The sequence below is a fragment of the Phyllobates terribilis genome, unplaced genomic scaffold (genome assembly GCF_046119375.1).
Source record: "Phyllobates terribilis strain yellow unplaced genomic scaffold, ASM4611937v1 Scaffold_7__3_contigs__length_470593459, whole genome shotgun sequence".
Lineage (NCBI taxonomy): Eukaryota > Metazoa > Chordata > Amphibia > Anura > Dendrobatidae > Phyllobates > Phyllobates terribilis.
The window spans coordinates 431,878,958-431,891,789 of NW_027362767.1; the positions used below are offsets into that span (position 1 = coordinate 431,878,958).

At 45.1% G+C, this 12,832-nt stretch overlaps 1 protein-coding gene across 1 annotated transcript in view; it reads left to right on the plus strand.

Moving 5' to 3' along the window:
• The first annotated feature begins 2,459 nt into the window (after positions 1–2,459).
• Positions 2,460–12,832, plus strand: part of LOC141155252 (major histocompatibility complex class I-related gene protein-like) — a 32,311-nt gene continuing 21,938 nt past the window's right edge. Inside the window, exons 1-3 of the mRNA XM_073642053.1 lie at positions 2,460–2,591; positions 8,543–8,806; positions 10,590–10,868. Coding sequence (XP_073498154.1) covers positions 2,543–2,591; positions 8,543–8,806; positions 10,590–10,868 — 592 coding nt within the window. The 5' untranslated portion in view covers positions 2,460–2,542. The remainder of the gene's footprint in view (positions 2,592–8,542; positions 8,807–10,589; positions 10,869–12,832) is intronic.

A 12,832-nucleotide genomic window follows, 5' to 3' on the forward strand; every position in this document is an offset into this window, starting at 1 on the left:
ATCACCCCCGCACTACAACGCCTAGCACAACCGATAACATCTACACTGCCCTGGAGCTAAGCTCTTCCTGTGGAGAGCTGAACCAACTCTGCTGCAGTAACATCAGCCTCAGAGGACTGCTCCGCAGCGGCGGCTCCCTTGGCCGCATTCCACAGGTGGCGTCACGAACTTTATACAATCACTATAAATCCCCTATCAATAACCCCTTTTTATTGACCGCCCTGGGTCACGGACCGGGTCACTGCCACTGTGACATCCCCCAGCATCTACCCGCCCGGCACCGGGTACCCCACGGCCCAGGGGGCGCATCATATTTGTAGCTTATATATTGGGAAAGGAGAAAAAGAGGTGCCGTGTCTATCATCTTATATATCTGACATCTATCTATTGATTAAATAAACTGATGAAAAGTATGTCCTTTGTACTGTGAAATGTTAATGTGAGAAAACACTAACTATAAGTAATCAGTGAATGGGGGTTGTGTATAAGGGACTGCAGGGGATATGTGAATGGGCGGGAATATAATGGTGAATGTAAAGGAGTGTGTACGTGGCTTATGGCAGACTCTATCACGTTTGTCACAGAAAAAAATATTTTTTATAGTCTGGCTAGCAACAGAATTTTTATTTTTTTTACTCTGAAGACAGCTGAAGTTCACCGCCACTAAAGGACTAGGTGGCTTTTAGCAGAGTGTATGACGTTTGCGACAGATAAAAATATTTTTTTGTAGTCTGGCTAGCTCAGAAAAAATATATATTTTTACTCTGAAAACAGCTTAATTTCACCGCCACTAAAGGACTAGGTGGCTTTATAGCAGACTGTATCACGTTTGTGGGAGAAAAAAAATATTTTTTGGACTGTGGCTAGCGACAGAAAAAAAAAATATATTTTTACTATGCATACAGCTGAATTTCACCCACAAAAAATGACAAAGTAGGCTACGATAGCTTGCCTTATAACATTAGCAAATGAAAAATAAAGAGTTTTGTGCTCTGCACTCAGGAACTCTGCAGAGTCTGCATACAGCTGAATTTCAACCCCTCTAAATGAACAGGTGGGCTAGTAGGGCTTGATAACTTGTTGTATCACATTAGCAAGAGAAAAAATAGATTAAAGGGATACTGGTACATAGAGCACAATACAAGCAGTGCACAGCACAGTTCTATGCCATGGGCCCTGTATGTCTGATCCTGAGTAATTGCACAAAAAAAAAAAATGTGTTGCAGGTCGATTTCACAGGCCCAGAGCAGAGGACTTATCTAATCTATCTAGCTAATATCTCTCATTAAACAGGAGCAGCATCTGTGACCAGTGACATGCATAAAAAATGGTGCTGAGGGAACATGACTGCTCTTTATATAGAGAAGACATGTGCTTTCAGCAGCCAATGGCAGAAGCCCTTGTGTCTGGACAGTGTGGATGCTTCCTGCGCTGTGATTGGCTAACAGCGCTTTGCTCATTGAAAGTTACAGTAAAGAAAAAATTTACAAGTGCGCCACTCAAATGACCTCTTCTGAGCTCTCCCCAGCCCCTCCACTCATCTAACGCATCCCCCCGCTCATCACACACAAGCACTATGCTAGCCAAACTGTTAAAAACACTGTAGTTGCCCCGCAATCCTTTTCCTGCACTTATCCGCCGAACAGTGCCAATTTTCCAGAACTTAAGTAAAAATGCTCGCCTCACAAATCCGAATGTACCATATTCATGTCGAATTTAACTTTTGAGATCGGATTTTGAACATATTCGCTCATCACTAATTACCAGGAGCATTGTTATACGAGGCAGCACTTCCCGGCCGATGTCTTATCCCCCCGTGATCAGTATGTGACCGCGTCTTACACCAGTTTCACATCACGTTCTTGTATGTGAATAAATTGTAAAAATTATAATAGGAAAAACCTCGTTCAAATCGGTTTCTATTTTGATTTATTTTATCTCCTTTACAAAATTCCGATGAAACAACAAGTCGGCGTTCACAACATTGCATCTATGAAGCAGAGCGGATCGTCCTCTTACATTTACATCATTCTTTTTCTCAACTGTTTTTTCATGTACTTTTTTTAAAAGAAAAGAGTCACATGATCTCCTGACTCCTTCTTATGTCTTTAAAAAAAAAGACGGATGCGTTTTAAGAAAATAAACATGTTAAAAAAACAGATCTACTTGCATCAAAATCCATCCGTTGTCATCACTTTTACAACAAATCATTTTTTTGTGTTTACAATATAAAAACGTTGAGCTTTCAAAAGTTTCAAAGCTGTGGTGTGAACCAAGCCCTACAGCTCCCACATCTCCCCAGCTCGCACTTTCACTTTCTCCGATGTCTCACCTCTCCGGCCTCTATCTGCCCGGTAACTGCTGACCACATACAGATTCATTCTCCTATTGGAGGAAGCTGCACCTCCCATCCAATCAGAGCTGAGCTCCGCCCCCCGGTGCACAGTGCCTGTGATACTGTTACATTGTGTTTGTCTCATGTGATACTTGCTTTCTTCTCCTCGGGGTTCCCCCATATATCAGAGGCAGGAGGAGGAGGAGGATGTCCCCCCTCATTGTGCTGCTCCTCTATGTGTCTGCGGTGGGTTCTGGTGAGTATGGAGGCGACCGGTGATTGGACCTTATATTACATGTTATTACGTCTTATTTATGTCGTGTGTCGTCCTGTAGATTATATATCAGTGTGGTGTCGTCTATGAGATGCAAAAATCCAGGAAAGCTGCAGGTCGTGTGCGATAGTGTGAACACAACACAAGTGTGTAATAGAGCGAGACGGCGACTGTTGTGTGACCTCTGCTGTTATAATAGACGACACCTGTAATAAGTTATAATGTGCCGGTCACTACACAGAGGAGCGTACATTACACCCTGTACACGGAGGAGCGTACATTACACCCTGTACACAGAGGAGCGTACGTTACACCCTGTATACGGAGGAGCGAACGTTACACCCTGTACACTGAGGAGCGTACATTACACCCTGTACACGGAGGAGCGTACATTACACCCTGTACACGGAGGAGCGTACATTACACCCTGTACACAGAGGAGCGTACATTACACCCTGTACACTGAGGAGCGTACATTACACCCTGTACACGGAGGAGCGTACATTACACCCTGTACACGGAGGAGCGAACATTACACCCTGTACACTGAGGAGCGTACATTACACCCTGTACACTGAGGAGCGTACATTACACCCTGTACACTGAGGAGCGTACGTTACACCCTGTACACGGAGGAGCGTACATTACAGCCTGTACACGGAGGAGCGTACGTTACAGCCTGTACACGGAGGAGCGTACATTACACCCTGTACACGGAGGAGCGTACATTACACCCTGTACACAGAGGAGCGTACATTACACCCTGTACACGGAGGAGAGTACATTACACCCTGTACACGGAGGAGTGTACATTACACCCTGTACACGGAGGAGCGTACATTACACCCTATACACGGAGGAGCGTACATTACACCCTGTACACGGAGGAGCGTACGTTACACCCTGTACACGGAGGAGCGAACATTACACCCTGTACACTGAGGAGCGTACATTACACCCTGTACACGGATGAGCGTACATTACACCCTATACACGGAGGAGCGTACATTACACCCTGTACACGGAGGAGCGTACGTTACACCCTGTACACGGAGGAGCGAACATTACACCCTGTACACTGAGGAGCGTACATTACACCCTGTACACGGATGAGCGTACATTACACCCTGTACACAGATGAGCGTACATTACACCCTGTACACGGAGGAGCGTACATTACACCCTGTACACGGAGGAGCGTACATTACACCCTGTACACTGAGGAGCGTACATTACACCCTGTACACTGAGGAGCGTACATTACACCCTGTACACTGAGGAGCGTACATTACACCCTGTACACTGAGGAGCGTACATTACACCCTGTACACTGAGGAGCGTACATTACACCCTGTACACTGAGGAGCATACATTACACCCTGTACACTGAGGAGCGTACATTACACCCTGTACACTGAGGAGCGTACATTACACCCTGTACACTGAGGAGCGTACATTACACCCTGTACACTGAGGAGCGTACATTACACCCTGTACACGGAGGAGCGTACATTACACCCTGTACACGGAGGAGCGTACATTACACCCTGTACACGGAGGAGCGTACATTACACCCTGTACAGAGGAGCGTACATTACACCCTGTACACTGAGGAGCGTACATTACACCCTGTACACTGAGGAGCGTACATTACACCCTGTACACTGAGGAGCGTACATTACACCCTGTACACGGAGGAGCGTACGTTACACCCTGTACACTGAGGAGCGTACGTTACACCCTGTACACTGAGGAGCGTACGTTACACCTTGTACACTGAGGAGCGTACATTACACCCTGTACACAGAGGAGCGTACATTACACCCTGTACACGGAGGAGCGTACATTACACCCTGTACACGGAGGAGCGTACATTACACCCTGTACACGGAGGAGCGTACATTACACCCTGTACACAGAGGAGCGTACATTACACCCTGTACACAGAGGAGCGTACATTACACCCTGTACACGGAGGAGCGTACATTACACCCTGTACAGAGGAGCGTACATTACACCCTGTACACGGAGGAGCGTACATTACACCCTGTACACTGAGGAGCGTACATTACACCCTGTACACGGAGGAGCGTACATTACACCCTGTACAGAGGAGCGTACATTACACCCTGTACACGGAGGAGCGTACATTACACCCTGTACACGGAGGAGCGTACATTACACCCTGTACAGAGGAGCGTACATTACACCCTGTACACTGAGGAGCGTACATTACACCCTGTACACGGAGGAGCGTACATTACACCCTGTACAGAGGAGCGTACATTACACCCTGTACACGGTGGAGCGTACATTACACCCTGTACAAGGAGGAGCGTACATTACACCCTGTACACTGAGGAGCGTACATTACACCCTGTACACGGAGGAGCGTACATTATACCCTGTACACGGAGGAGCGTACATTACACCCTGTACACGGAGGAGCGTACATTACACCCTGTACACGGGGGAGCGTACGTTACACCCTGTACACGGGGGAGCGTACGTTACACCCTGTACACGGGGGAGCGTACGTTACACCCTGTACACGGGGGAGCGTACGTTACACCCTGTACACGGGGGAGCGTACGTTACACCCTGTACACGGGGGAGCGTACGTTACACCCTGTACACGGGGGAGCGTACGTTACACCCTGTACACGGGGGAGCGTACGTTACACCCTGTACACGGGGGAGCGTACGTTACACCCTGTACACGGGGGAGCGTACGTTACACCCTGTACACGGGGGAGCGTACGTTACACCCTGTACACGGGGGAGCGTACGTTACACCCTGTACACTGAGGAGCGTACATTACACCCTGTACACTGAGGAGCGTACATTACACCCTGTACACTGAGGAGCGTACATTACACCATATCTGCGCTGCAGGGATTTATAAATGAGAATGCTACATACACACACATGTATACATCGAGCACCTACACACGTACAGTACAGACCAAAAGTTTGGACACACCTTCTCATTTAAAGATTTTTCTGTATTTTCATGACTATGAACATTGTACATTCACACTGAAGGCATCAAAACTATGAATTAACACATGTGGAATTATATACTTAACAAAAAAGTGTGAAACAACTGAAAATATGTCTTATATTCTAGGTTCTTCAAAGTAGCCACCTTTTGCTTTGATGACTGCTTTGCACACTCTTGGCATTCTCTTGATGAGCTTCAAGAGGTAGTCACCGGAAATCGTCTTCCAACAATCTTGAAGGAGTTCCCAGAGATGCTTAGCACTTGTTGGCCCTTTTGCCTTCACCCTGCGGTCCAGCTCACCCCAAACCATCTCGATTGGGTTCAGGTCTGGTGACTGTGGAGGCCAGGTCATCTGGCGTAGCACCCCATCACTCTCCTTCTTGGTCAAATAGCCCTTACACAGCCTGGAGGTGTGTTTGGGGTCATTGTCCTGTTGAAAAATAAATGATGGTCCAACTAAACGCAAACCAGATGGAATAGCATGCCGCTGCAAGATGCTGTGGTAGCCATGCTGGTTCAGTATGCCTTCAATTTTGAATAAATCCCCAACAGTGTCACCAGCAAAGCACCCCCACACCATCACACCTCCTCCTCCATGCTTCACGGTGGGAACCAGGCATGTAGAGTCCATCCGTTCACCTTTTCTGCGTCGCACAAAGACACGGTGGTTGGAACCAAAGATCTCAAATTTGGACTCATCAGACCAAAGCACAGATTTCCACTGGTCTAATGTCCATTCCTTGTGTTCTTTAGCCCAAACAAGTCTCTTCTGCATGTTGTCTGTCCTTAGCAGTGGTTTCCTAGCAGCTATTTTACCATGAAGGCCTGCTGCACAAAGTCTCCTCTTAACAGTTGTTGAAGAGATGTGTCTGCTGCTAGAACTCTGTGTGGCATTGACCTGGTCTCTAATCTGAGCTGCTGTTAACCCTCGATTTCTGAGGCTGGTTACTCGGATAAACTTGTCCTCAGAAGCAGAGGTGAATCTTGGTCTTCCTTTCCTGGGGCGGTCCTCATGTGAGCCAGTTTCTTTGTAGCGCTTGATGGTTTTTGCAACTGCACTTGGGGACACTTTCAAAGTTTGCCCAATTTTTCGGACTGACTGACCTTCATTTCTTAAAGTAATGATGGCCACTCGTTTTTCTTTACTTAGAATTTGTATTATGGCAAAAAAAAAGCAGCTAACAGTCTATTCAGTAGGACTATCAGCTGTGTATCCACCAGACATCTGCACAACACAACTGATGGTCCCAACCCCATTTATAAGGCAAGAAATTCCACTTATTAAACCTGACAGGGCACACCTGTGAAGTGAAAACCATTTCCGGTGACTACCTCTTGAAGCTCATCAAGAGAATGCCAAGAGTGTGCAAAGCAGTCATCAAAGCAAAAGGTGGCTACTTTGAAGAACCTAGAATATAAGACATATTTTCAGTTGTTTCACACTTTTTTGTTAAGTATATAATTCCACATGTGTTAATTCATAGTTTTGATGCCTTCAGTGTGAATGTACAATTTTCATAGTCATGAAAATACAGAAAAATCTTTACATGAGAAGGTGTGTCCAAACTTTTGGTCTGTACTGTATATATATATATATATATATATATATATCTTTTACATTTTAAAAATTACTAAAAAAAAAAAAATGGGCTGATGCAAAAGTTTGGGCACCCTGCACGGTTAGCACCCTCTAACTCTTGGATCTTTTTTTTTTTTACAGAGCATAAAAAGATTGACAGTGCAATGTGTTATTTATTTAACAAGCTGTTTCTTCCCACCAATTATTATTATTATTTATTATTATAGTACCATTTATTCCATGGCGCTTCACAGGTGAAAAAGGGGTATACACACAAGAACAATTACAATAACCTTGAACAAAACAATACGTTTACCCATAGCCATTTATGAAAAGGTCGCTTTGAGCTTACTAAAGCTGTATAACCAAAGAAATGGATTACTATCTGCGTACGACCTGGCTGAGATACATGCTACATTTATAAGACTAATACAGCCTGTTCGGAGTGATGGAAAACCAAAAACACCGGATAATTTAGAATATTTTATTAAACAATACTAATACAAATATTCAATAATCAAGAGAAAAGTATGGCGTAAAGAGAGAAGGATGACTAAAAACAGATATAGGGAATAATGGAAAAGATCACCATATTACAAAGAGAGAGTGCCAATCCCTCATGATCAGATAGCTCCTGAAACACATATAATTTAATACCCCTGCAGAGGTATCATACAAGCTTATCCTGTTACAACATAATATCATATACAGCTGGGTTTGAGTTAAAGTGCTTGAAAGAGGTTGGATACAGTCCTAGGAGGCCTCAGAGTGTTACACATGTCTTTATAGGACAATTGGAGGCTTTGGAGCATTTTTGTTCTATACAAAATCGATTCAGTCCAAATAACATTTTTAGGACAAATTGAGCCCAAAGTGAATATCAAGAAATTAACTAATCGCTAGCCAGAACAGTTTAATTTATCTGTCAATTTAGCTTTTTGAGAAATTGTTTTTTTTGCGGGATGAGTTGTAGTTTTCATTGCCACAATTTTTTGGGGGAGCCAAGATTAATAAAACTCAGTTATGCTAGCGTAGTTTTATTAAGGAGTTCACTATGCCAGGATACATGATGTGATAGTGGTATTGTTCGAGTCTTTATAGGTGTGGCGATACCAAATAGGTGTAGACGTTTTTTTTTTCATCCCAATATAAAACAACATAGGAACACACCAAAAAATTTTTAAATGGATAGAATGTCTTGAACACAACATAAGCTGTATTTCTGTGATACACAGACCTGTCTTGTGATTATTATTCAGGCAGTACACACATACTAAATATGAGGATTTCCCTGTAGTAGATTTTAATATAACCGATGTTGTATGTGACACTCTCCATTTCTCTCTTAGACAGTCATTCTTTGACTTATTACACCAATGGAGTCTCAGCCCCGGGATATGGACTGCCTGAGTATTCCATAGCTGGATATCTGGATGATCAGCAGACTGAGATATACACTAGTGATGCTCGGAGTCGTGTCCCCGTGGCTCAATGGATGAAGGAGAATGAGAAACACGAGTACTGGGAGAGATGGACACATTTTTCTAAGGGAGATGAGGCTCTATTTAAACATGAAGTAAAGCTATGGAAGAAGATATTCAATCACACCGGAGGTGAGGTGCACAATATCCTACATATTCATCAATGTACTGTATACATTTCACTGCGTTTATAAATATGATTCTGCAATACCCAGAGGAACAACCATAGCGGATCACACTAGCATCCTATTCCCAAAACTCTGTTTAAGGTGTTTGTACTCTGTTAGCTCACAGGGAATTTAAGTAAAAGAAGGTGGCTTCAGCATCCAATAATAATCAACTTGCATTAATCTGGCATCACAAATACAGAAACAGTAGCGACGTTTTGAGCCCTAGTATAGATCCGGGCGCTTCATCATCCCACATTTGCCATTCGTGCATCTACATGAGATCAAAGCTTGATGCTGTCTCCACAACACTACGAAAGAAAAGTTGTAGAATTCTGGAAATCACAGGGTGGATAGACATGTTAATGATATGTAAATTATAAAAAAAAAAGGAAACTAAATTATCCAAACATCTCAATATAGTCAGTCTGGAGTCTGAGCCATATCCAGAAATTCCAGCAGTCGGATTACACTGATGAAGGCCTAAATTGGCCGGAACATTTGTTGCTTCCTTGGACTGCATTAAAATTTTGTTCCAAAGTTACCATTTTTGAAAGCCGAGGTTTTTCTGATACAAGTTCAGGTTTGGACACTACTCGAGCACCTTTCCGGTAGTGCAGCTCTCTCTCTGATTATATCCATAAATCCCGGCACCTCCAGCCTTAGCTGCTGTCACTGAGGTTATTAATGGTCATCTGAGGAAGGTTCTACCGCTAAATGTACAAATCATCAAGATCCTCTGCTGGCAGCTCCTGTGTAATCACTGACCAATGACATCCACATGTGCTCAATGGGAGACAAGTCTGGAGACGCTGCAGCCATGGGAGCAGGTATAGACCACTACATTGCCACCCCAAATCCTTTGGTAATCTTCAGATTTTATGATGCCTTGCACACAGTCGAGGCTCCCAGTGCCAGAGGCAGCAAAGCAAACCCAAAACAGCTTTGACCCTCCACCATATCTGACTGTAGGTACTGTGCTCACTTCTTTGTAGGCCTTATTCCATTTTCGGTAAACAATAGAATGATGTGCTTTACTAAAAAGCTCTATCTTGGTCTCATCTGTCCACAAGACGCTTTCCCAAAAGGATTTTGGCTTACTCACGTACATTTTGGCAAACTGCAGTCTAGCTTTTTTACGTCTCTGTGTCAGTAGTGCGGTCCTTGTGGGTCTCCTGCTATAGCGTTTAAATTCATTCAAATGTCTACGGATAGTACGTGCTTGACACTGATGCCCCCTGAGCCTGCAGGACAGCTTGAATTTCTTTGGAACTTGATTGGGGCTGCTTATCCACCATCCGCACTATCCTGCGTTGCAACCTTTCACACACAATGCAAAGATTGAGTCATCATCCCTTTTTATCTGAATCCAGGTGTGATTTTCATATAGCCCACACCTGTTACTTGCCACATGTGAGTTTGAACGAGCATCACATGCTTGAAACAAAGTTGTTTATTCACAATTTTGGAAAGGTGTGAACAATTTTGGCCAGCCCATTTTTGGGGTTTTGTGTGAAATTATGTCCTATATGCCCTTTTTCTAATTTGTTTTTGTATTTTTCCATTACATACAAAGGAAATAAACATGTGTATAACAAAGCAAGTGTAATTGCAATAATTTTCTGGGAGAAATACTTCATTTTTTGAAACAATTTCAAGGATGCTAACACTTTCGGCCATGACTGTATGCATATAACCCACTTGTAGATACATATAAATATTCTATGTAATATGTTTCTCTTGGCCAGATTTCCATTTTCTGCAGGTGATGACCAGCTGTGAGCTGCGAGATGATGGCAGCACCATAGGTTATAAGCAGTACAGATATGATGGAGAAGAGTTTGTGTATTTTGACACAACAACAGGAACATTTATCCCTTCTATGGCTGAGGCTCGTATCATCACTCAGAAATGGAACAGACAGGATCTCAGAATGAGGGAAATAACCAAGATCTATATGGAGAATGAATGCACAGAGAGGCTGAAGAGATTCATTGAATACAGGAAAGAAGATCTGGAGAGGAGAGGTAACACAATACCTATAAATCACCGTAATGGCTCATGCGGAAGTCCGTGCAACACAGTCTGAACATGGATCATGATACATGCAGTGGCCGTGGGTCTCCCGACATGAATTTGACAACCTGATGAGCATATATCTATGCACCCATCGCCCCTTCCCCCGTACCACTGACGCCCCCCCCAGGGCCATGGGGTACTCGGCAGCCGGACCTCTGGTTGCCGGGGGATATCACGGTGGCTGGCCCAGTCCGTGACCCAGGGCGGTCAGTGCAAAAGGGGGGGGGGGGGTACTTTTATATGGGTTTTTTGGGTTTGTTCGTGACGCCACCAGGGCAGTGAAGGATGTGGAAGTTGCGCTGGACGTTGTAGTGCAGTGAGGGAAAGATGGCACAGATAAAGAATGGACGGAGGCAGTGCGGTGCAGTCATCCGAGTATTTACTCACAATTTTTATGACAGTTCCACAGGTACACTGTACGGGTGCTAGCCTCCCACGTTGCGCTGCGTTCACCAGGCAAGGGTTCAGCACTTCCTCGGGCAGATTAGGAGTACCGGACAGAACCCCACTTTCTTGTGTTCCTAGCTAGACCGACTTCACGCTGGGTCTTTCTCCCTCCTGTCCTGCGCTGCCCACTCTCAATCTCGCTCGGGTGCTCTGAAGTCCCTCCTGTGCGTCGGAGTTCCCGGACCTGCTTGACCCTCCTGGGGATTAGAATGCGGCTTCGGCAACTGACTATATAAGCCAGAAGCCTCCGGTTTTTCCAGCCGAGACTTGAAGTACACGACTGGGCCAGGGGCCGGTCCCCTTCTTGCGGCCTACGATCCCTCTGTCTTCTGGCAGATTCGGGGCGTACGGGTGCCTTCCTGCACTCGCCTTACCCCCTAGGATCCCTTCTTAGAACGGAGCCTACTCCTCTGCTCCCCTCCTGGGCCTCTATCTCTAGACCCCTACTTGTGGAGAAGAGCTCCTACTGAGACTCTGCTCCCGGACTGATCTCCAACTACTAGTCTTACTGCTCTGCCACCCTAAGATGGCTTCCCTTTTTATACTCCTACCAAAGTGCTCCCCCTAACTACTTCCTCCACCCACACCCACTACTGGTTCCCCCCTACCTTTGGGTTCCCCCCCACTCCAGCCAGGGTCAGGGCTCAGCAGGAACATACATTGCGTCTTGCCCTTCCAGCCGGCCTGGAGCAGTGTAGTGTTGGATGCAGGTGTTGGGGTTCTGGGCAGCACTCCCTCCTTACCTGAGAGAAGGACACACCACACCTCTGGGTGAGGTGCAGTACCTCTGTGGCGACTGAACCCTCAGGGGCGCCACATTCCCCTCTGGTAAAGCACAGCACGTCCGCGGGCTGGAACAGAGTAAAGACAGGGTATATTTGACATGCAAATTTTTAGAATGCATTCGCATATAAGATGATAAAACATTTCTTCCCTTTATGGGAGGCACTTCACTTTAACATTACAGGTAACATTTATCACACATTATAAAACATTTTTCATAAACATTTCTCGTAGCAGGTTACAGTTCATGCTGTAACCGGGTGTCCATTTTACTTTAAAACAGGTGCAACAAGTAGCAGCATGAGGGACCTGTCCGCAAACCCTCAACGTAGGCCCTGGGCGTTGCTGCAGGGCATAAGTGATCCTGGAGTAAGACCACGGCTTTAGCCACGCCAAACGGGTTTTTGTTCTGTGGTCATGGTTACAAATATAAAACTAATAGGGTGCACTTTAAGAAGTGCGGAACTATTTACAATATAAGTTTCTGGCCGTTCACTGTCCCCAGCCCGGACTCTATATACCCTGACGGGTAATCCTATAAACACACACTCCAAGCCATATAAATACACACAGTAAATTAAACATTATTAAACTTTCACACTGTACCCTCACGGGTGATTATTTACAGTTTCAGTCCCACTTGCTAAACCAATAGTGGGGTCCCCGCCTGGGGTACGGCTGA